At 40.9% G+C, this 25,943-nt stretch overlaps 1 protein-coding gene across 4 annotated transcripts in view; it reads right to left on the bottom strand.

Annotated features, from left to right (window-relative positions):
* Positions 1–25,943, bottom strand: part of PIP5K1B (phosphatidylinositol-4-phosphate 5-kinase type 1 beta) — a 340,838-nt gene that overhangs the window by 1,466 nt on the left and 313,429 nt on the right. For 3 of the 4 annotated variants that reach the window (XM_059072732.2, XM_067039564.1, XM_067039562.1), the window contains one exon: positions 23,761–23,878. The exons of the other annotated variant lie outside the window; for it this stretch is intronic. In XM_059072732.2, the coding sequence (XP_058928715.1) occupies positions 23,761–23,878 (118 nt within the window). The remainder of the gene's footprint in view (positions 1–23,760; positions 23,879–25,943) is intronic. 4 annotated transcript variants of the gene reach the window in all.

Here is a 25,943-nt window from a genome sequence, read left to right as displayed (position 1 = left end):
TATCTGTACAAATAGACACACATACATGATATATACAAATTCTATACATATCATTTAGTGCCTGGCAATATTAGTGTCTCCAAAATAGTGAAGAAGGTTGCAGTTGGGATCAGAGATTGTGTGGCCCAACACATTCATTTGGAGGCTGAAAAAACTTGAGTAAAAAGTTTGAAATGACTGAAAATTATTAGGAAAGAAACTATATCAAAGAGAATTCTGTTTAAAAGTATTACATCTTGTAATTTGAGCCTATTGTGAGTTGTAACTTTTATTGTTTTATAGTTGAGACTGCTCCCTCTCATTAATCTAAAACATGTTCACACTGTTACTTTCTATCCTGTTCTATTGCTCTATATTTCTGTTTTTGTGCCAGTACCATATTGTTGTGATGACTACAGCTTTGTAGTATAGTCTGAAGTCAGGGAGCCTGATTCCTCCAGCTCCATTTTTCTTTCTCAAGATTGCTTTGGCTATTCGAGGTCTCTTGTATCTCCATACAAATTTTAAGATTTTTTTGTTCTAGTTCTGTGAAAAATGCCATTGGTAATTTGACAGGGATTGCACTGAATCTGTAGATTGCCTTGGTATTACAGTCATTTTGACAATATTGATTTTTCCAATCCAAAAACATGGTATATCTTTCCAGCTGTTTGTGTCATCTTCAATTTCTTTCATCAGCATCTTACAGTTTTCAGAGTACAGGTCTTCTGCCTCCTTATGTAGGTTTATTCCTAGGTATTTTATTCTTTTTGATGCTAAGGTAAATGGGATTGTTTCCTTAATTTCCCTTTCTGATCTTTCATTGCTAGTGTATAGAAATGCAACAGATTTCTGTGTATTAATTTTGTATCCTGCCACTTTACCAAATTCACTGATGAGCTCTAGTAGTTTTCTGGTAGCGTCTTTAGGATTATCTATGTATACTATCCTGTCATCTGCAAACAGTGACAGTTTTACTTCTTTTCCAATTTGTATTCCTTTTATTTCTTTTTCTTCTGATTGCTGTGGCTAGCACTTCCAAAACTATGTTGAATAAAAGGGGCAAGAGTGGACATCCTTGTCTTGTTCTTGATCTTAGAGCAAATGCTTTCAGCTTTTCACCACTGAGTATGATGTTAGCTGTGGGTTTGTCATGTATGGCTTTTCTTATGTTGAGGTACGTTCCCTTTATGCCCACTTTCTGGAGAGTTTTTAATCAGAAACGGGTACTGAATTTTGTCAAAAGCTTTTTCTGCATCTATTTAGATGATCATATGATTTTTATTCTTCAACTTGTTAATGTGGTGTATCACACTGATTGATTTGTATATATTGAAGAATCCTTGCATCCCTGGGATAAATCCCACTTGATTATGGTGTATGATCCTTTTAATGTATTGTTGGATTCGGTTTGCTAGTATTTTGTTGAGGATTTTTGCGTCTATGTTCATCAGTGATATTGGCCTGTAATTTTCTTTTGTTGTTGTATCTTTGACTGGTTTTGGTATCAGGGTGATGTTGGGCTGAGTTTAGGTCTGTTCCTTCCTCTGCAATTTTTTGGAATAGTTTCAGACGGATAGGTGTTAAGTCTTCTCTAAATGTTTGATAGAATTCACCTATGAAGCCAGCTGGTTCTGGACTTTTGTTCGTTGGAAGTTTTAAAATCACAGTTTTAATCTCATTACTTGTGATTGGTCTGTTCATATTTTCTATTTCTTCCTGGTTCAGTCTTGGAAGATTGTACCTTTCTAACAATTTGTCCATTTCTTCTAGGTTGTCTATTTTATTAGCATATGGTTGCTTGCAGTAGTCTGTTATCCTTTGTGTTTCTGTGATGTCAGTTGTAACTTTTTTCATTTCTAATTTTATTGATTTGAGTCTGCCCCTTTTATTCTTGATGAGTCTGGCTAAAGGTTTATCAACTTTGTTTATCTTTTCAAGGAAGCAGCTTTTTTTTTTTTTTTTTTTTTTTTTTTTTTTTTTTTTTTTTTTTTTGCAGTACACGGGCCTCTCACCGTTGTGGCCTCTCCCGTTGCGGAGCGCAGGCTCCGGACGCGCAGGCTCAGCGGCCATGGCTCACGGGCCCAGCCGCTCCGCGGCACGTGGGATCTTCCCGGACCGGGGCACAAACCCGTGTCCCCTGCATTGGCAGGCAGACTCTCAACCACTGTGCCACCAGGGAAGCCCGGAAGCAGCTTTTAGTTTCATTGATTTTTGCTATTGTTTTCTTCGTCTCTATTTCTTTTATTTCTGCTCTGATCTTTATGATGTCTTTCCTTCTACTGCCTTTTGGTTTTGTTTGTTCCTCTTTCTCTAGTTGCTTTATGTGTAAGAATAGGTTGTTTGTGATTTTTCTTGTTTCCTGAGGTAAGATTGTATTGCTATAAACTTCCCTCTTAGAACTGCTTTTGCTGCGTCCCTGAGGTTTTGGATTGGCACGCTTTCATTTTCATTTGTCTCTAGGTATTTTTTGATTTCCTCAGTGATCCATTGGTTGTTTAGTAGCATATTGTTTAGGCTCCATGTGTTTGTTTTTTAGTTTTTTTCTTGTAGTTGATTTCTAATCTCATAGTGTTGTGGTCAGAAAAGATACTTAATACAACTTCAGTTTTCTTAAATTTACTGATACTTGCTTTGTGGCCCAGCATATGATTTATCCTGGAGAATGTTCCATGTGCACTTGAGAAGAATGTGTATTCTGCTGCTTTTGGATGGAGTGTTCTATAAATATCAGTTAAGTCCCTTGATCTAATGTGTCATTTAAGGCCTGTGTTTTCTCATTGATTTTCTGTCTGGGTGATCTGTCCATTGATGAAAGTGGGGTGTTAAAGTCCCCCACTATTATTGTTACTGTTGATTTCTCCTTTTATGGCTGTTAGTATTTGCCTTATATACTGAGGTGCTTCTATGTTGGGTGCATATATATTTACAATTGTTATATCTTCTTGGATTGATCCTTGATCATTATGTAGTGTCCTTCTTTGTCTCTTGTAATAGTCTTTATTTTAAAGTCTCTTTTGTCTGATATGAGTATTGCTACTCTAGGTTTCTTTTGATTTCCATGTGCATGGAATACCTTTTTCCATCCCCTCACTTGCAGTCTATATGTGTCCCTAGATCTGAGGTGGGTCTCTTGTAGACAGCCTATATATGGATCTTATTTTTGTATCCATTCAGCCAGTCTGTGTCTTTTGGTTGGAGCATTTAATCCATTTACTTTTAAGGTAATTATCAATATGTATGTTCTTACTGCCATCTTGTTAATTGTTTTGGATTTGTTTTTGTAGGTCTTTTTCTTCCCTTCCTCTTTTGTTCTCCTTTCTTGTAATTTGATGTCTAACTTTAGTGCTGTGTTTGGATTCCTTTTTCTTTTTTGTGTATCTATTGTTGATTTTCGGTTTGTGGTTACCATGAGGTTTTGATATCGCAGTCTATACACACACACACACACACACACACACACACTACTGTTTCCAGTTGCTGGTCTCTTATTTTCAAATGCATTTCCAATATCCTACACTTGTACCCTTCTCTTCTCATGACTGTGGATTTTTATATAATATTTGTGTGTGGATGATTTCCTACCTTTACCATATGATTGCCTTTACTGGCGAGCATTCTCATTTGTAATTTTCTTGTTTCTAGTCATGGCCTTTTCTTTTCCATCTAGAGAAGTTCCTTTAGCATTTGTTGTAAATCTGGTTTGGTGGTGCCGAATTCTCTTAGCTTTTGCTTGTAAAGCTTTTGATTTCTCTGTCAAATCTGAACAAGAGCCTTGGTGGGTAGAGTATTCTTGGTTGAAGGTTTTTCCCTTTCATCACTCTAAATATATCATGCCATTCCCTTCTGGCCTGCAGAGTTTCTGCTGAAAAACCAGCTGATAACCTTATGGGGATTCCTTGTATATTATTTGCTGCTTTTACCTTGTTGCTTTTAATACTTTCTTATTGTCTTTTTGTCAGTTTGATTAATATGTGTCTTGGCATGTTCCTCCTTGGGTTTATCCTATATGGGACTCTTTGTGTTTCCTGGACTTGGGTGGCTGTTTCCTTTCCCATGTTAGGGAAGTTGTTGGCTGTTACCTCTTCAAATATTTTCTCAGTCAGGCCCTCTTTCTCTCTCTTGCATTACAGGAGTCCCAGAAGGAGAAATGTTGGTGCATTTAATGTTGTCCCAGAGGCCTCTGAGACTGTCCTCATTTCTTTTCATTCCTTTTTCTTTGTTCTGTTCTGAAGCAGTGATTTCCACCATTCTATCTTCCAGCTCACTTATTCATTCTTCTGCCTCATTTATTCTGCTATTGATTCCTTCTAGTGTATTTTTCATTTCAGTTATCGTATTTTTCATCTGTTGTGTTCTTTAAACTTCTAGCTCTTTATTAAACATTTCTTGTATCCTCTCAGTCTGTGTCTCCAATCTTTTTCTGAGATCTTGAATCAGTTTTTTACTATCATTACTCTGAATTCTTTTCCAGGTAGATTGCCTATCTTTACTTCACTTAGTTGTTCTTCTGGGGTTTTATCTTGTTCCTTCATCTGGCACATATTTCTCTGCGGTTTCATTTTGTCTACCTTTCTGTGTTTGTGGTCTCTGTTCCTCAGGCTGCAGGACTGTAATTCTTCTTGGTTCTGGTGTCTACAACCTGGTGTGTAAATTTGATCCAGGAGCTTGTGCAGGCTTCTGGTGGGAGGGACTGGTGCCTGCCCACTGGTGGGTGGAGCTGGGTCTTGTCCCTCTGATGGGCAGGGTCACATCAAGGGGTGTGTTTACAGGTGGCTGTTGGCTCAGGATGACTTTAGGCAGCCTGTCTGCTGATGGATGGGGCTGTGTTCCCACCCTGTTTATTTTTTGTTCTGAGGCATTCCAGCATTGGAGCCTGCAGGCTATTGGGTGGGGCCAGGTCTCAGTGCCAAAATGGCGACCTCCAGGAGAACTCAAGCCAATGAGTATTCCCTGGGGCGTGCACCACCATTGTCCCTGCCCCTGCAGTGAGCACAGCCGACCCTCACATCCCTAGGAGACCCTCCAAGACCCACAGGTAGGTCTGGCCCAGGCTCTTATGGAGTCACTGCTTTGCCCTGGCTCCCAGTTCATGTGAAACCTCTGTGTGCCTTCCAAGAGTGGAGTCTGTTTCTCCCAGTCCTGTGGAGCTCCTGCACTCAAGCCCTGCTGGCCTTCAAAGCCAAACACTCTGGGGGCTCCTCCTCCCAATGCCAGAACCCCAGTCTGGGAAGCCTGCCATGAGGCTCAGAACTCTCACTCCTGTGGGAGAACCTTTGTGATATAATTATTTTCCAGTTTTGGGTCACCCACCGGTATGGGATTTGATTTTATTGTGAATGTGCCCCTCCCACCATCTCGTTGTAGCTTCTTCTTTGTCTCTGGGTGTAGAATATCTTTTTTGGTATATTCAACTCTTTTTTTTGTTGATGGTTGTTCAGCAGTTGGTTGTGATACTGGTGTTTTTGTGAGAGAAGGTGAGCTCAAGTCCTCTACTCCACCATCTTATCTCTTGTCCCGTTGGAATCAAGTTTTTTTAAACTGAGGATCTTGTAGAAGTTTCTATAAACTTCGTTAAGCACTCACTCTCACCCCCAGGGTACAAGAATGTCAAAGTTGGGTGAGAACTGCCAATTCTGTATCCATGTTGTAATGTAATCCTGGGATGACATATTTGGTTACCCGTAAGTGTCCATTTATAACCCTAATAAAATGAGGTGGCCTGACAGGTCTTTAAGTCTTCTGTGGAACTTGAAAGCACAGCGTCTCTCTGCTTGTAAACTTGGCCACAGTGAGCTGGCTCCGGGAGGCAATTTTATTATCCATTATTTAGTATTAAGTGTGCAATATTTTTCCTTTCTTCAAATTATAATCCACAAGTCCTACATTAGTCATCAGTGAAGAGACAAAGTATAATCCACAAGTCCTATATTATCCATCAGTGAAGAGATAAAGTATAATCCACAACTCCTATATTAGCCATCAGTGAAGAGACAAAGTGTCAGCTGTCTGTCTACCCTGGGAAGAAACTCATAGCTTGAGTTTATTCTTCAAAATATAGTGCATGTAGAATCCCCTCTAGCTCCCCAACAAGAAGATGGGTTCTTCAGGTATTAGTGCTGTGAACACCAGCAACTTCTTATGAGGTGCTGAGACTCAACCCTCTCCTGACCTGATGGATTTAGAAAAAGAAATGGGAACTGGTGCTTTGGTGAGAGAACCTAGCCATATCTCAGGTAAGGGATGACAGAACATTTCAGCTCTATCACCAACTGAACTGCTGTGTTTATATATATATATATATATATATATATATATATATATATATAATTTATTAATTTATACATACATACATACATTTTTATTGGCGTATAACTGCTTTACAATGGTGTGTTAGTTTCTGCTTTTATAACAAATTGAATCAGCTATACATATACATATATCCCTATATCTCCTCCCTCTTGTGTCTCCCTCCCAACCACCTATCCCACCCCTCTAGGTGGTCACAAAGCACTGAGCTGATCTCCCTGTGCTATGTGGCTGCTTCCCACTGGCTATGTATTTTACATTTGGTAGTATATATAAGTCCATGCCACTCTCTCATTTCATCCCAGCTTACCCTTCCCCCTCCCCATATCCTCAAGTCCATTTTCAATGTTTGTGTCTTTATTTCTGTCCTGCCCCTAGGTTCTTCAGAACTATTTTTTTTTTTTTTTAGCTTCCATATATATGTGTTAGCATACAGAATTTGTTTTTCTCTTTCCGACTTACTTCACTCTGTATGACAGACCCTAGGTCCATCCACCTCACTACAAATAACTCAATTTCGTTTCTTTTTATGGCTGAGTAATATTCCATTGTATATGTGTGCCACATCTTCTTTATCCGTTCACCCGATGATGGACACTTAGGTTGCTTCCATGTCCTGGCTATTGTAAATAGAGCTGCAATGAACATTTTGGTACATGACTCTTTTTGAATTATGGTTTTCTCAGGGTATATGCCCAGTAGTGGGATTGCTGGGTCATATGGTAGTTATATTTGTAGTTTTGTAAGGAACCTCCATACTGTTCTCCATAGTGGCTGTACCAATTCACATTCCCACCAATAGTGCAAGAGGGTTCCCTTTTCTCCACACCCTCTCCAGCATTTATTGTTTCTAGATTTTTTGATGATGGCCATTCTGACTGGTGTGACATGATATCTCATTGTAGTTTTGATTTGCATTTCCCTAATGATTAATGATGTGGAGCATTCTTTCATGTGTTTGTTGGCAATCTGTATATCTTCTTTGGAGAAATGTCTATTTAGTTCTTCTGCCCAGTTTTGGATTAGGTTGTTTGTTTTTTTGTTATTGAGATGTGTGAATTGCTTGTAAATTTTGGAGATTAATCCTTTGTCAGTTGCTTCATTGGCAAATATGTTCTCCCATTCTGAGGGTTGTCTTTTGCTCTTGTTTATGGTATCTTTTGCTGTGCAAAAGCTTTTAAGTTTCATTAGGTCCCATTTGTTTATTTTTGTTTTTATTTCCATGTCTCTAGGAGGTGGGTCAAAAAGCATCTTGCTGTGATTTATGTCATAGAGTGTTCTGCCTATGTTTTCCTCTAAGAGTTTGATAGTGTCTGGCCTTACATTTAGGTCTTTAATCCATTCTGAGTTTATTTTTGTGTATGGTGTTGGGGAGTGGTCTAATTTCATTCTTTTACATGTAGGTGTCCAGTTTTCCCAGCACCTATTGAAAAGGCTGTCTTTTCTCCATTGTATATTCTTGCCTCCTTTATCAAAAATAAGGTTACCATAACTGCATGGGTTTATCTCTGGGCTTTCTATCCTGTTCCATTGATCTATATTTCTGTTTTTGTGCCAGTACCATACTGTCTTGATTACTGTAGCTTTGTAGTAGAGTCTGAAGTCTGGGAGCCTGATTCCTCCAGCTCCATATTTCTTTCTCAAGATTGCTTTGGCTATTCGGGGTCTTTTGTGTTTCCATACAAATTGTGAAATTTTTTGTTCTAGTTCTGTGAAAAATGCCAGTGGTAGTTTGTTAGGGATTGCATTGAATCTGTAGATTGCTTTGCGTAGTAGAGTCATTTTCACAATGTTGATTCTTCCAATCCAAGAACATGATATATCTCTCCATCTGTTTGTATCATCTTTAATGTCTTTCATCAGTGTCTTATAGTTTTCTGCATACAGGTCTTTTGTCTCCCTAGGTAGGTTTATTCCTCGATATTTTCTTCTTTTTGTTGCAATGGTAAGTGGGCGTGTTTCCTTAATTTCTCTTTCAGATTTTTCACCATTAGTGTATGGGAATGCAAGAGATTTCTGTGCATTAATTTTGTATCCTGCTACTTTACCAAATTCATTGATTAGCTCTAATAGTTTTCTGGTAGCATCTTTAGGGTTTTCTATGTATAGTATCATGACATCTGCAAACAGAGACAGCTTTACTTCTTTTTTTTTGATTTGGATTCCTTTTATTTCTTTTTCTTCTCTGATTGCTGTGGCTAAAACTTCCAAAACTATGTTGAATAATAGTGGTGAGAATGAACAACCTTGTCTCATTCCTGATCTTAGAGGAAATGCTTTCAGTTTTTCATCACTGAGAACAATGCTGGCTGTGGGTTTTTCATATATGGCTGTTATTATGTTGTGGTAAGTTCCCTCTATGCCTAATAACTGCTGTGTTTTAAAAGAACATTGCCCTTGAGTGTTAGGAGCTCATGGAACAAGGATACCCCAGGGACTCTTTAGCGTGGTCTTTTTAGCCAATCTGACTGCACGCAATCATACATCCACACAGATGCCTGTGTTTCTTCCTAAGCATGTGATGCTTTGAGAATGCATGATGTATTTTAAATTCTGAGACCTGAAGGTAAAGGTGTGATAACAGTTGGCATGAAAAGAGTAGAGGTTTTAGGTATTTCTGTGGCCTTAATCCTTAGCATTGTTTATCCACATATGTGTGTGTGTGTGTGTGTGTGTGAGAGAGAGAGAGAGAGAGACGTATTTTTATTTCCACTTAAACTCAAGTACTTAATTCTGTGATTGAAACTACACAGTAATGCACACATGTGGTCAAAGACTGCAAAGCCTTTTCAATAAAATTATTTAAAACACAGACACAGAGAAATAAGGGAACATAGCAAAGCAAAAGCAGTTTGTTTGCTAACCACAAAGCCCTTTGGGAGGGTGGACTGCACTTTTTGGGAGCCAGATTGCCCCGGGGGCCCCCAAAGTATAGATCACTTTACGATGGGCTAAGTTGGAGGGTCTAAGTTGACTTTTTAGAGCTATGTGCAAAGGGTATCAAAGACGAGAAGTTTCTCTTCCAAGGTCTCATTTCTAGGCTCATTTCCAACCCTCCCTTTTTTTCAACCTTTTCCCTGAAAGATACACACACATATGTACTCTCAACCTACTGTTTAAAAGACATATTTAGCCAATAGAATTTCATAAGATCTGGAATGTGCTGTGAGGGGATTTAAGGGCAGAGCTGAAACAAAGCAGAACTTCAGGACAGTCAGACTGGCTAAGATGACCACACTAAAGAGTCCCTGGGGTATCCTTGTTCCATGAGCTCCTGACCCTCAGGGGCAATGTTCTTTTTAAACTACAACTGCCTCAGAGTTCAGCTCCAGGGTCCCACAGAAGCAGGATCTTTTCCTGTCTGGAGTCCAAGGGCAGTCTCATTTTGATTTCAAGTTGAAATTCTTTGCCAGAATACCCTTGAGGAAAATATTGATTTCTCTCCAGGCTATCGTAGGTGGCAAGTCCCTTATTTCCTTTTCCTATACTGAGCCCGTTTTCCCCAGCCCCACTGTTTTCCTTTCTAGTTCATGTTGTTCTTTTGGCCAACGTTCTGTCTGTTGCCATGAGAGCACACCAGCTCATCCTGCGTCACCCCCCGCATTTTCATCTAAACTCACAGCATCACCTCAGACACATGTAAAGGCGTCACAACGCCCCCCCCCCCAATCATCCCCTTGGGTCTGGAGTCCCCTCCATCTCTGGGCTCACCAGAGATGCTTCAAACACCAAGCAGCCACCATGTTCTCTGGAAATTTTTTTTTTTTAACATAAGGCTCTATATTTACTTTTTATCACATTCATGTCTACCTCATATTGGGGGTACTTCACAAGGCACAATCACTTGGAAATAGACTGGAATAGGGGATTTCTCTTTGAACAACACTTGCTGGTGTCCAAAAGCTCACCATTTCTTTTAAGGAGGTGAACAAGTACATACGCTAGTGCTACAGAAATCAGGACACAGTCTATATATATGGAGTCCAATCACACCGCTATGGGGTTTTATAGCTGGAAGGAAGCTTAGGTCTAAATTTCCTACCTTTGCACTTAAAAAAATATTTAGATTCAGAATCAGTGGTGAAATTATTCTTTCCCAAGAACCAGAGGCTACAGGGCCTTAATTAAGAAGCCTTGAGGCAGAAGGTGGGACTTGGAACAACCTTGAAGAGTATGTACAATTTGGATGAAAACTACCATGTCGTGCCTATCTCGTAGAATGTTTGTTGAATTCTGAGGTGTTGGCAGCACATGGAGTACCAGGCCTCCTGCCAACCTTCAAATGCCCTATCAAAGCGTTCCACACCAACCAGCAGATAGATTACTGATAAGAGAACAGACCCAAGAAAAACTGGCACTGATTTCAGATGCCTTGTGGGATGTATTTAAGATTATGGCCTTTCATTTCAAAACTGTTTGTTAGTGCAGCAGCAGTATTTTAATACAGTTCCCTGCCTGATTAATTTGTTTTCCAAAGACCTAAGAGAAGCTGGAGGAAATCAGTGATTTATGTGGGCTGACAATTTCTACAGTGGACTTTCCTGCATGAGAGTGACTTCTGCTAATTGTAAATCCAAATGGTTTCCTTGTTATCTAATATATCATGCAGCCCTGGGGCTGCAACTGAATTCACTCTGGATAGCGTAGGGAGAAGAATATGGTACTGGTTTCTTTCGAAAAGAAGCATTGCCTTGGGATGAGGCCACTGGCTTCTCTCTCCCTGTGTAGAAGGAAAGGGTGAGATGCCAGAGGCCCCCAGCCACAGCCTAGGGTGTAGGAACCAGAAGCTGCACCCCTATCAAGACACCCCTCTCAGCACTTTTCTTGGTACCATTTTTCTTTACAAAAACACACAGTAGCCGGCATGGATTGAATGGTGCCTCTTCACACCCCCACCCCGCCCCTGACACCCTGCATTCATATGTTGAAGCTCTATCCCCTAGTACTTCAGAATGTGATCTTATTCGGAGATACAGTCTTTACAGAAGTAAGGAAGTTAAAATAAGGTCCTTAGGGTCGGCTCTGATTCAGTATGACTGGTATGCTTATAAAAAGGGGAAATTTGGACACAGAGACAGATACACAGAAGGAAGACAGGGAGAAGATGGCCATCAACAAGCCAAGAAGGGAAGCCAGAAACAGATCCTTCCCCTACAGCCCTCAGAAGGAATCAATCCTGCCAACACCTTGATCTTGGACTTCTAGCTTCCAGAAATGTGAGACAATACACTTCTGTTGTTTATGCCACACAGTTAGTGATATTTTGTAATGGCAGCCCTAGGAAACAAATACAGTAGCCATTACTGGGATTTAGAAAGTTTTTTTTAAAAAATAAGGATCCATATTTGAATTTTTTTTGTACTTAATCCTATCCTCCACTGGGGGCTACCGCCAAAGCTACAGTTACCTGGGGGTGGAGTGGCTGTAAGGGACAACCTGTCAAAGATTGAAAGTGAAGAAAAGGTTTTTTTCACTCCATATTTTTTGATACTTCATTAAAGTTGCTGCCTAAGCAGTAGAAAGAAGCATTTTCTGTGTTGCGTCCCCAAACTGCCATAGGGCCTTTTCAAAGAGGCTCAAGTGGAACTGGCCTTAATGGATGAGAAGGGCACGATGGGATCCTAGGGAAGATTAGCACCTTCATTTCTGTGCCTGATTGTAATTGCAGCCTTCAGTTCAACTTGCAAGGTTGAGAGAGCTGCCTTTGCCGTTTGAAGGATGTGCGTGCACAGCAGTGGGAGGCTACCGTAAAGTACACGGAGTGGAGACGGCCCTCTGAGCCTCACACTCGCCCTTAATAGCTTTCAAGTCAAGGACCTCAATAGCTCCTTATCCTGGTCGGTCAGAGGCGCCTTCCTACCACTAGGTGGCAGTAGGGTCCGCTGCAGGAACGCAGTCCCAAGCCCAGTTCATAAACTTGAATGGGATTAAGGTTCGCCTTAGAATCAAGTTCATTTTTCCTCTGATGTAAAGCAAAGCTAACTGGCCAGCCATGTTAGGAGGGCTCTTAGGGAAGTGATACAGATTTCCCTTACATCTAGCACAGAAGAATTATAGGATGCTCAGAGCTGAAGGGCCCTGTCAACAGGCTGACTGGGTCTCAGCCCTGTATGTGTGGGGAGCTTTTAAAGATACCATTGCCCTGGTCCACCCTCAGGGATTTTATTTCTAATACACAATATGTCCCCAACAGGTGACTGTATCAGTTAATACATTCGTTTACCTGACACCTTCTTGCGAGGAATCCACAATAATTTGGAAACATCTACCCAACCTCACAGTGACTATAAGCCAGGGAGACCAGAAGTGAATGAAAAAACGGGGCCAAGCAAGGTAAAGAGCGTGTGTGCCCTTTCACATGTCCTCGGCAAGGCGGTGTAGTTGAATAGTGTCCCCTGAAAATTCACGTACACCTGGAACCTTTGAAATGTGATCTTATTCAGAAATACGGTCTTTGCAGATGTAATTAGTTAAGGTGAGTTCATCCTGGATTACGGTGGGCCCTAAATCCAGTGACTGGTGTTCTCACAAGAAGAGAGGACACACAGAGGCACAGAGTCACAGGGAGGTAGCGTGAACTGGGGCAGGGTTTAGAGTGTTGCAAGTCAAACAACGCCGAGGACCACGTGGACCACCAGAGATTGGAAGAAGTGAGGAAGGATCCTCTCCTAGAGCCTTCAGAGGTACCAGGGCCCTGTCAACACCTTGACCTCAGATTTCTGGCCTCCGGACTGGGAGACAAATTTCTGTTGTTTAAGCCTCCCAGCCTGGGGTACTTTGTCACGGCAGCCCTGGGAGCACAGGCAAAGACGAACCAAAGGGAAGCCAGGCCCTCATCTCCACTCCCTAGTCCTCCTCATACCATCCGTCACACGGGGGAGGCCTTATTCTTTACTAAGTGGACAGTACTTATGTATCCTCCCTTCTACCCAATTTTACCATTCTTCCTCAGGTCCCAGGAGAGCGAATGGCATGAAGGAGGACAGCCCGGCTCACAAGGTCCACAGGTGTGATTTAAACTTGCTTTCCCTAAAATTCTCATTTGTTCCTAATCTGGTTCCTTTTGAATTTTTTTGTTTTTTGTTTTCTGAAGGCTCAGGAGCCTAGCAAACACTGGCTTCCTATGACGATGGAGAAGATGGAAATCAAAATCAGAAACAAAAGCAGCAGGGAGAGTGTGGAGGGAGTGGGGGAGGAGAGAGAGGCTGGTGTTAGGAGGTAAAGAAAGAAGAATAATGGTGCCACCCAAGGAGGGCCTGGATGCATAGACTCAGGCAAGCGCAAGAGCAGAACCGGCCTTGAGAAAGGTGGAAATCACCTGGCCTGTGAGGCCACGATTCACTGTAAAGCTAGGACAAAACAGAAAAAAATCTACCATAGCCCTGTATGCTGTCATTTAATTGTTAACTGTGGGCCTAATATAACTGAAAAGCCAGTATGCATTTGTAACTCCAATTCCCTAAGCTAATCCTTAAGCAGTAGTTCAATACTGTTTGTTAAAGAAAAAAAAAAAAGAAATCCTAAAGCAACCTCCTAATCCGGCCCAGCGGGTTGTCTCATTAATTTGAAGCTGGCATCGCTCTTGTTTCAGGACAGGAGTCCCTCTAGGTGCCATGGGGTGCAAGGCAGTTGGATCCATTTTTTCAGCTTTTCCACATGTCTTAGAAATATTATTTGGTCAGTGACTTAAGAGGGTCAAGCCTTCCTAGAGATAAAAAAGGGCCCTATTTTGTTCTTTCTGAAATCTCTTCATTTCTCAATGATGTGGTCATATGGTGAAAGAAAATGGCATTCTGGTGAAATGCCTTACAAGCCCAAGGCAGCCTTTGCTTCTTCTCTTCCTGTTTTGGTCTCACTAAAATCTTCCAAAAACTCGAGCAGCATCTTTGGTTGGTGGGGACTGTAGCTCTCTGCTGAGAAGCGATAGAATTGCCACTGTTTCAAATAAACATCTTTTGCAGCAGCCAATGCTGGCTCATGCAAGGAGGGATTCAAGAGACCCGATACTTCACATACAAGTCATTAACATCAATGCCAGCAGAGTCAAGTACAGAAAGGCCGTTTCTCTTGCCAAAAAGTTCCACTGAATTTCCTAGGACCCCCGTGACCTAATTTAAAGTGTTTTTCTTCTTTTTCTCAGGCTTTTATCATACTTAACAGTCTGATAAGCTGTTAATTCACAATCATTTTCACTTCTCTGCCACCCTTCGTCCCATGATGAAAGAGTATTATTAACTACGCTCAAGACACATTAAATAACAAAGCTGTCCAACAGCTGCACATCAGAGCACTGATCTCCAGTACTGGCACGGCTAAAAAAATGGCTTAACTGTTTCCTTGACCACAGCTATTTTTGTACTTCGGCCACCGTGCAGAAACACATCTCTGGATGAAAGGACATATTATCGAGAGGCTGTTAATATGGAAAGTATAAAAAGAAAAGGGCCTAACCTCAAGACTAAATAACAGAAGTGAGAAAATTGTCGTTTTGTGGCAGTGCTCTTTCAAACTTCTATATTATTTAAAAAAGCAATTCCATTATCTCCCACTTACCCATCCATTCTCAGCTAGTCATAAAAAAAGGACACGCTCACCCATGACATTTTTCAGCTGCATTGCCTTTGTAGGTTGTTCCTCTTTCCATTAGCACCAAATTGCATTCTACATCAGGTAAAGGAGTCGCCTGAGGAACTGAAATAATAAGCTGTCGTGGTCAGTGCCTTAGAATATCAGACTCTTCAAAAAGTGGAATCTAGCCCTATTATGAAGATGGCATGATTGCCCATTTAAAATCAAGAGCCTGCTTATCTCTGTTGTATTCTTTTAGGTGCCCTAATCTGTGTCATCAACTCAAAACTCAATGGAAACACCTCTTTGGTCATTGGATAAAATCATCTTCAAAAACACGATGATTTGAATATTTGATAAATGAATCAGATAGCCTGGAACTACAGCGTGAAGGTGAATGCCCTTTTCCAAGCAATAACTAGGAACATGGAACCTGAACCAAATGCTTCAATAAGGGTGCTGGAACAATTAGCAGCCTTTTAAGGTAACCTATCCTTTTAATTTCATGTCAAATTATCAGAAAAAGCAGGATAGCTGGCCTAATTTACATGCACATAATGCACATAATGTGGGTGGATCTTTAAGGAAATTTCATGTTATCTGATGTGCATAAATCATTTGAGTTTAAATCATATTTTAAAGTGATATAAACAGTATTGTCCATTAGTATGCAAACAGTAGCACTAGGAGATTAGTTACAACTACCAATTCTTTTTTTTTTTTTTTTTTTGTGGTACGCGGGCCTCACTGCTGTGGCCTCTCCCGTTGCAGAGCACAGGCTCCGGACGCAGAGGCTCAGCGCCCATGGCTCATGGGCCCAGCCGCTCTGCGGCATTTGGGATCTTCCCAGACCGGGGCATGAACCCGTGTCCCCTGCATCGGCAGGCGGATTCTCAACCACTGTGCCACCAGGGAAGTCCCTAACTACCAATTCTTGAAGGAGAAGAAACATTACAAGAGAAATCTATGTTTGGTTATAACACCCAATATAATGTCACCACAGAAGCCTTCAACTGCCCTTTCAGTAAGGATGGCTACGATTAAGAGGATTCTAATCAGGTCAAGAGGAAGGAGAGACAAAGGTGAGGCAAGATTGGTTTTCCCTTCTGATGCTTTTCTTTGCCATCCACTCTTTCACAGTGTGGAGGCAAATGAAAATATTGAAGGGAAGGCAATGAGCTGTATCCTTTAAGATTGGAAGAGCATGCTAAATAAAAATCTCCAGCATGAAAACACACCCTGGAATTACAAGTTAATGGTGCAGAACTTTCTAGATGCATTGCCACAAAAATTAAGTTTAAATACTGTGACGGTTGATGGTAGAATATGTGATGAAACAGTGAAATTTGAAGAAACAGCTATAGCTCTTCTGGGAAAAACCTTATTTCCACAACTCTTTGTAATTTAGAATAAGTCATGGCCAGTCAGACCTAGAAGGGGTCTTAAGAGGTGACTTAATGATCCATTTCATAGATGAGAAAACTGAGGACCAAAAAGGTTGATTAATTCAAGGTCAGTGATTAATGAGAGGCAGAGATAAGCATAGTATCCTGGTGCCTATTTCTAATTAATTCTTGTCTTATTTGATTCTGCAAGAGTTGAAGGGACTAAGTTAAAGTACTAGAACAATGGTGTGGGGGACCATTTCTGGGGGTCTCTGAGGTCAAACTATTTTCCTGTTAATACTAAGATGTTATTTGCCCTTTCATTCTCATTCCCTCTCATGGGTGCCCAGTTGAATACAGTCGTGTGCCAGATCATGCCAGACCAATGTAGGTAGAAGCAGATATGAGAATCCAGCTTCTTCAGACAATAAGGACTGCAAAAAAGTAAAATAATGCCACTCTTCTCACTAAGCTTATTTTTGTCCTGGAAAAGTTATTTTCATAAAAATTTATTTAACTTTTTAATAGTTATTTTAAATGAATGTTTTAAAATTTTCTCATTTTAAAAATATAAAATATTGATAGATATAACCCACATACACAAAAGCTATTTGGAATCCTCAATTTTTAGAAGGTAAAGGGATTCAGAGATTAAAAGGTTTAAGAACTGTGGCACTAAAACTTGAAAAAATAGAAAGGAAACCAAGATGAAAGTGGAATTTTATAAAAACTACTCCCACTTCTTCTTTGGCTCCATCTCTCACCTTCATGAGGAGCATGATTCCAATGAGATGGACGCATCAATCAGTAACAACTACAGTGATACGGTGCTTCATGGTTAACACTACAGTGATGGGGGTGTAGGCAGGAGCTGGATTTGAATTTTGGCTGTGCCATTTACTAGCTCTGAGAGCTGATCAGTTAAGCCTCAGGTTCCTTGTGTGGATGAATGGAGACAAATATAACACATACCTTTATGAAAGAGCTAGTGTAAGAAAAGCACTGGGATAGTGCCTGCATATGGTAAGTACTCATATTGGCCATTACAATTATTGTTCAAAATCCTATGCTACAAAAAGGCAACCTACTGAATGGGAGAAGATATTTGCAAATGATATGTCTGATAATGGGTCAATATCCAAAATGTATAAAGAACTCATATTATATATGAGTTCTCATATTATATATATATATAATATATATAAGAACTCAACATTTTATATATATAAACAACCTGATTAAAAAACAGGCAGAGGACCTGAATAAACATTTTTCCAAAGAAGACATACAGATGGCCATGCTCAACATCACTAAAATGCAAATCAAAACCACAATGAGATATCACCTCACACCTGTCAGAATGGCTATTATCAAAAAGACAACAAATAATGAGTGTTACGAGGATGTGGAGAAAAGGGAACCCTAGTACACTGTTGGTGGAAATGTAAATTGGTACAGCCACTACGGAAAACAGTATGGAGATTCCTCAAAAAATTAAAAATAGAATTGCCATATGATTCAGCAATTCCACTCCTGGGTATATATGCAGAAAAAAATGAAAACACTAATTCAAAATGATATACACACCCCTATGTTCATTACAGCATCATTTTCAATAGCCAAGTTATGGAAGCAACCTAAATGCCCATCAAAAGATGAATGGATAAAGAAGATGTGACACACACACAAACACACACACACCATACAAAATGGAATATTACTCAGCCATAAAAAAGAACGAGAATTTTGCAATTTTCAACAACATGGACTGACCTGGAGGGTATTATGCTTAGTGACATAAATCAGACAGAGAAAGACAAGTACTATATGTTTTCACTTGTATGTGGAATCTAAAACAATAAAGGAAGGAATAAAACAAAACTAAAACAGACTCATAAATACAGAGAACAAATTGCTGGTTCCAGAGAGGAGACAGGTGGCGAGAGGGGCAAGATAGGTGAAGGGAATTTAGAGGCACACACTACTAGGTATAAAATAAACAAGTTACAAAGATGTATGTAATGTACAATACAGAGAATATAGCCAATATTTATAACTACTAATATATATGGAATATAAGCTATAAAAGTATCAAATTACCTGAAGCTAAAATAATATATTGTAAGTGAACTATACTTCAATAAAAAACCAAAATCCTGTGCTCTTCCAACAACACCCAACTGTTCCCTTATTCCATTCTTCTTAACCTCTCACACTCTGTATTGAAATTTTAAAAAAATCAATGTTTATTCACCCAAATTTGTCTCTGTGTCCTTTTTCCTCTCTGTTTTCTTGCCATATCACCTTGATGTCTGATCTTGGGCAGATTATCGTCTCTGGGTCTAATATACATATGCAAAGGCAGCATAATTCCTTTTTTTTTTTGATGCATGAACTATTTTTTACATCTCTTTTTAAAATATATTTTTTATAGAGCAGGTTCTTATACATATCTATTTTATACATATTAGTGTATATATGTCAATCCCAATCTCCCAGTTCATCCCACACCCCCACGCCCCTGCCACTTTCCCCCCTTGGTGTCCATACGTTTGTCCTCTACACCTGTGTCTCTATTTGTGCCTTGCAAGCTGGTTCATCTGTACCATTTTTCTAGATTCCACGAATATGCGTTAATAAACGATATTTGTTTTTCTCTTTCTGACTGACTTCACTCTGTATGACAGTCTCTAGGTCCATCTAAGTCTCTACAAGTGACCCAATTTCATTCCTTTTTATGGCTGAGTAATATTCCATTGTATATATGTACCACATCTTCTTTATCCATTCGTCTGTAGATGGGCATTTAGGTTGTTTCTATGACCTGGCTATTATAAATAGTGCTGCAATGAATATTGGGGTGCATGTGTCTTTTTGAATTATGGTTTTCTCTGGGTATATGCCCAGTAGTGGGATTGCTGGGTCGTATGGTAATTCTATTTTTAGTTTTTTAAGGAACCTCCGTACTGTTCTCCGTAGTGGCTGTATCAATTTACATTCCCACCAACAGGGCAAGAGGGTTGCCTTTTCTCCACATCCTCTCCAGCATCTATTGTTTGTAGATTTTCTTATGATGCCCATTCTGACTGGTGTGAGGTGACACCTCATTGTAGTTTTTTTTTTTTTTTTTTTTTTTTTTTTTTTTGCAGTATGCAGGCCTCTCACTGTTGTGGCTTCTCCCATTGTGGAGCACAGGCTCCGGACGCGCAGGCTCAGTGGCCATGGCTCACGGGCCCAGCCGCTCCATGGCATGTGGGATCTTCCCAGACCGGGGCGTGAACCCGTGTCCCCTGCATCGGCAGGCGGACTCTCAACCACTGCGCCACCAGGGAGGCCCCGAGCCACACTCTTAATTGCTGAGCTATGCTACCTGGATTAGGAATTATGCTGCCTTAGATCTTTTTGGACCCACCTCCTACAGTAATGGAAATAAAAACAAAAATAAACAAATGGGACCTAATGAAACTTAAAAGCTTTTGCACAGCAAAGGAAACTATTAACAAGACGGAAAGACAACCCTCAGAATGGGAGAAAATATTTGCAAACTAATCAGTGGACAAAGGATTCATCTCCAAAATATGTAAACAGCTCGTGCAGCTCAATATTAAAAAAACAAACAACCCAATTAAAAATTGGGCAGAAGACCTAAATAGACATTTCTCCAAAGAAGACATACAGATGGCCAGGAGGCACATGCAAAGCTGCTCAACATCACTAATTATTAGAGACATGCAAATCAAAACTACAATGAGGGGGCATGTAATTTGGTGGGAATGTAAATTGATACAGCCACTATGGAGAACAGTATGGAGGTTCTTTAAAAAACTAAAAATAGAGTTGCCATATGATCCAGCAATCCCACTCCTGGGCATATATCTGGACAAAACTAATTCAAAAAGATACACGCACCTCTGTGTCCATAGCAACACTATTCACAATAGCAAGACACAGAAACAACCTAAGCATCCATTGACAGAGGAATGGATAAAGAAGATGTAGTATATATACACAATGGAATATCACTTAGCCATAAAAAGAATGAAATGATGCCATTTGCAGCAACATGGATGGACCTAGAGATTATCATACTAAGCAAAGTAAGTCAGACAAAGACAAATACCATGTGATATCACTCATATGTGGAACCTAAAATATGACACAAATGAATTTATCTACCAAACAGAAACAGACTCAGACATAGAAAACAGACTTGTGGTTGCCAAGGAGGAAGGGAGGTGGTGTAGGCATGGGTTGGGAGCTTGGGATTAGCAGATGCAAACTATTACATAGAGAATGTATAACTAACAAGGCCCTACTGTATAGCACAGAGAACTATATTCAATATCCTATGATAAACCATAATGGTAAAGAATATAAAAAAGAATGTATATATGTGTAACTGAATCACTTTGCTGTACAGCAGAAATTAGCACAATATTGTAAATCAACTATACGTCAGTAAAATAAAGAAAATGCTCCAAAATATTTCACAGCTTATTGTTATTAGCTATAAAATAAGATGAAACTAGATCAGTTTTTCTCCAAGCTTGGTGAGAAAAGTTCTACTGTCTTGTTACCCTCCTACAGCCCGACTTCCCTCTTCTTTCCTGTCCTCCAATGCTTCTGAATCACAACAAACGCTGTGCTAGGAAGACTGGTCAGCTGACCACACTAGCCAGCTAACCACCACCACCATCTCTTTCAGTTCTAAAGGCCCATGATATTTCTAATTGGTCCTCAAATGCTCTCAATACAAGCAACAATTAAATGCTGTGGCTTTCCCCTATGGCTTCTGAGGAAGCATTATTCTTTTCTGAAGTGCTTTGCTTTTCAATTTCAAATAAAGACATTTTAAAAAACCCAATAAAGTTAGACACTAATAAAACCAAATAAATAGCAACATTCTTAGAAATAAAACTGATAGTACCAAGGAGGAACAATCAAAGCAATGAATAAGATAACTTTTCTACCAAAGCAATAAGGGATAACAGATAAGGAACTGGCGCCAGCAATGCCATTTACCTTGTGATTTTACATTCCACTCAGGAGTATCACAGGCCCCCCCCCGGCTGGTGCAAATCTGGTTTTTGTAAAGATACACGCCACGCAAGTGGCATGAACGCTCAGCTCAGGAAGGTGAGATTTCACCTGGTCTTTCAGCTTTCCTGATTTCTACTTCCAGATGAAAAATTTTTAAATACTGTATATTTTTTCCTAGTTAAGTCCCTATCTTCTTGGTTGTGGAGGGGAGCCAACTATTCTGCAAGGATTTTGAAGTGTAACTTACTTTTTTTTTTTTTTTTTGCGGTACGCAGGCCTCTCACTGTTGTGGCCTCTCCCGTTGCAGAGCGGATGCGCAGGCTCCGTACGCACAGGCCCAGCGGCCATGGCCCACAGGCCCAGCCGCCCCGCAGTACGGGGGCGGACTCTCAACCACTACGCCACCAGGGAAGCCCTGAAACTTACTTTTTTAAAAAAGTGAAGGCAGTGTGGGGAGGAGTATTGTTTAGTGCAAAAAGACTGTGCCACAACTGGGATATTTAGGGTGTAAAAAAAAAAAAAATCCTCTCACAATGGTTGGTGGGGAGGAGGTTGCTGTTTTATACAGGGGGTCAAGGAAAGCTCATCTGAAAAAGAGATGTTTGGGCTGAGATCTGAAGGGAGGGAGGAAGCAAGCATGGGACAGCTGAGAAAAAGTGTCCAGGTGGAAACAGTAAGGTCCTGAGACAGAAATGTGCTTGGTCTGTGGGAGGAATGCCCAGGAGGCCAGTGTGAGCGGAGCAGCGTTTGCAAGGACAGAGTAAGGCAGGAGGTTAGAGAGGCGGGGGAGACCAGACAGGCATAGGGCCTTAAGGACTTTGGACGTTGCTCTGGGAGAGGTGGGAAGACGCTGGAAGGCTTTGGGCTGAGGAGTAGCAGTTTGGGACTGATGTCCTGCAGAGTACACTTGAGGAGATACAGTGCAAGGCTAGGGGATACGGGGAAGCAGAGGATGGGGGTGTGGAGATGTGCTGCTGTAGACACACGCCGAGTGGTGCTGACGCCCAAGGTCGAGCTTGCATATGGAGAGTGATGGAGAGTGTTGGCTCAGGCTCGGCAAAGCGTTCAAAAGTAGAAAACGCTGAATCAGCACTTCCCCGTTCCACGAGACTTTGTGCAGGTGGGAAGGGCGTGGAGAATGAGCGTGAGATGTACTTTGTAAGGAAAATACTCAGTCTCCTCTTCTGCAGTCCAGACCTTCGGGGTATCTTTCTAGGCCTCACCTATTAATTCAGTTAAGCCTCCACAGACAACTTGAGGAGCACTGAAGGGGGTTCCCATAACGTGATCACTCATGATGCTTCACGCAGCCTAGTGAGGCAGGGAGGGCAGGTGTTAGTTCCCTCCTTTGGCCAATAAGGACACATAGAGTGTTGCCAGAGCTGCGCCAGGTCCTCGCTCAAAAACCGCCAACCCCCACCTTTAGCAGGAGTTAACATAAATCTTTAAGTCACAGGGTCTGGAGATAAGAAAGGAAGTTATAGGGAGAGACAGACGAAAAAATCAGATGGAACCAGCAGGGACCAAGATGGCGACAAATCTGACCTCCGACAGACCCCGAGTCTCATTATACACTGATTTTACTACATTAGCGAATTAAATGATACACCTACTGGTGGCCATGACCGGAAATTAAGGATCAAAAAAGGATAAAAAGAGAGTGGCACCCCACTCCCTCGAAAAGCCCCGCCCCTTCCCAGGTGGACTAATGCACGTGCCTCCCCATCATTAGCCTCACTCCTCCTCCCTTTGTCTTTACTCTTTAAAATAAAATCCTTTTCACCACGTGGGTGAGAAGTTGATCTGTGAACTAAGTTCTCGCTTCTCCATTTTTTGGCCATTGAGTAAAGCTTGTGATGCATTGATCTCAGCTTCAGCTTCATTATTTGGCTACACGAACCCGAATGGAAGGAGAACGTTTCCCAGCTGAGGCAGAGGGCCTTAGCCAAGCTAGGGCCTGGGCACAGTCCATAGGACTTAATTCGGTAACGAGAAGTTCCTGCCCAGATCACACAGCTGGTGGCAACTGAGGGAGGGAGTGAGTCAAGATCGTTTGGCACTGAATTCAGGTTCTTCTCATAACCTGGTTCTGTGCCTCTTAGGCTACCAATTTATCAAGGGAGTAAGCCCAAGGCGAAGAAGATTCACACACAAGTGGATACAGCTGAGTCAGAGAAGACGTAACTCTGTGGGCAGTGACACTGAGGCGCCCCACTTGGCTTCAACAGTAGGGATTTGTTCTCATCACATACAGTGATTTAGGATTTTATGCTAGATACTCTTCTGTGCACTGTTCTACAGGAACTGTGGGACGACATGGCTTGTGAAAAGACACACCATTTGTAGAAGTGACAGGGTGCAATTATTTCTTTTAAAACCCAAGCATGTCTGATCTTACAGAACTTGTTCTTGTGTGAACCATGGCCCAGGCCCATTTGTAAACCAGGAGGGGAAGGGGAAGAAACCAGAAATTACTTACTAAATAGACATCAAGCACGGAGGCATTATCATCCTGCATTTCCAGAGCATTTGGCTCAGAAGCCAAGTAGATGGTCCCCTCTTCCAAGGTAAAGGTTGAACTGGAAGGTAACCCTTTACTGGAAAAATAAAGAAGAATGATGAGCATGTGGCCTTCAGGACAAAATCCAAGGACTTCTCCAAAGTGGTGGCTGAGGTGGGAAAGCTTTGGGGCAAGAACAAATTTAGGGCATTTGAAGGAAATATGGTTATACCTAGAGAGATGCTCACTTGAGTTTAAAGGATTTGGCTTTACTGACAGTGCCTTTTCTCTGTCTACTTCGGTGCGTGAGACACTTCACACTTCTGAGAGGTGATCTGTGGGCTCCACGCCTTGTGAGGGTGGACTGCTGGGAATTTAGAGACCCACCAGTCATCTCTGACTCTGAACAGTTAGTTCTCACTGTTTAAATTCTTCTCTCAACAGTACTGATGCTTTGCTAGCTTACAGAAGATAACCTTGTGCCTCATTAGCAGTGATGATTTCTTTCTATTGTTTTTTTCTTTTTCTTTTTGGCATGAAACGTTCAGTTACATCCACGGTTCTCAAAGGAGCACGGGGGGCTGGTGAAAGCCCAACCTCCTGGGCTTGTAGGATTGAAGGAAGGACTGAAGGAATGTACAATCTCTCCCCCACTGAAATACAAATTAGTTATGTTTTTAACCTGTGGACATTTCCATGTGATGGTTTTGCAGGAACAAAATATCTACAAGCAATGGTGGAAGAGTGTGACGTTGATATTAGAAGAGGTGGGCTAGGGGGCTGGCTGTCGGCCACATGGGACAAACCTGGCAGCAGGCACTAGGGCTGAGAGCCCGAGTGCAGAAGACTGGCCTCCTTGCTCACTCCCCATCACCAGGGCTGCCACCCCTTGGAGCTGAGCTCTGAGCTCACTCTGTTGAAAACTCTCCATCTAAGTCATCCTCTGGGCTTCTTGTCTGAGCTTCCCAGCTGGACAGGCGACTATTGAGGACTATTGTCCTCCCCTAGTCTGGGGACTACACATAATTCTACTTGTGTACATATTTACCTGTTAACTGAAGAGACATGAAACAGAAATTCTGAGGTTTTCAATATTAAAAAAAATCGTCAAAAGAATTGTGGATCTTATTAAATCAGGTTCATTTATATAACATATAATGCACAATTGTAAGAATCCAGACTAGTAGTAAGAGGAATGACAAGGCGGGATCTCCCATAGGTCTTCCATTTGGTGATATTTGAGAATATGGAAATTCAGAGATGAAAGCCACTCCACCTTGGCTTGATACATTTTTCTCTTTAAGTTCTGGACACAGATTAAAAAGTCCTCTTGCTTTTCAAAAACCCAAGATGGGTTATACAATGTGGGAAACAGATTCTGTTTTGATTGGTTTTAAAGAGCAGGGTGAATGTGGCCTTTTTCCATTGAGCTGATGCCTTTATATTGTAAACCTTCACAGATTTCTTGGGTTAAATAAACCATCAGGTTTCAAGGGATGCTGTTTGGAGAGGCACTGTATGGTAATGAACATGGCTCAGGTTATTTTCTGGATCAAGAGCAAGGATGCAGTGATGGGCTTTAATTGGCTTTTGCCTTTTAACTGCTAAGATGCCACTCACTAATCCCCCCGTGTGTAGAGAACAGTTCTGCCTGATTAAGCCTTATGAGAGAGATGAATGCTTTACCTACTTAAACATCAAAGCAAGAAACAAAGTGGTCGGACAATATGTATGGTTCACATTCGATACAATTAAAAAAATCTCTAATGTCTTTTGGATTATTTTGTAAACATATATTTGATGAGATTCAAATCTAAGTTTACCTCTTTCTGTCTGAGTTTTTCCTTATGATTTTTAATTATTTCCATCCTAAGATTAAGGGTATAACCAAGAATATTATAGAAGTTCTTTTTCTTTTTAAATTTAATTTTTTAATAGCACCACGTGTAGTATAAAATACAGCAAAAACTAATCCTTCTCTTTTTCTCCTCCTTTTGTGATCCAGAGTTCACCTCCCTAGGAGTAAATCCATTTTGCAAGTACTTTTCAATCTAATATTTGTTTTATTTTTGGATACGATGAGTGAGCCACTAGCATGGTTAAGACTAAATTAAAATAGAAAAAAAAATTAGAGTCTTTGGTACCCTGTTCTTTGGGTTATT

The sequence above is a fragment of the Kogia breviceps genome, chromosome 8 (genome assembly GCF_026419965.1).
Source record: "Kogia breviceps isolate mKogBre1 chromosome 8, mKogBre1 haplotype 1, whole genome shotgun sequence".
Classification (NCBI taxonomy): Eukaryota; Metazoa; Chordata; class Mammalia; order Artiodactyla; family Physeteridae; genus Kogia; species Kogia breviceps.
Note: the sequence above shows the minus strand (reverse complement) of the source record. Positions and strands in the feature narration are given on the sequence as shown.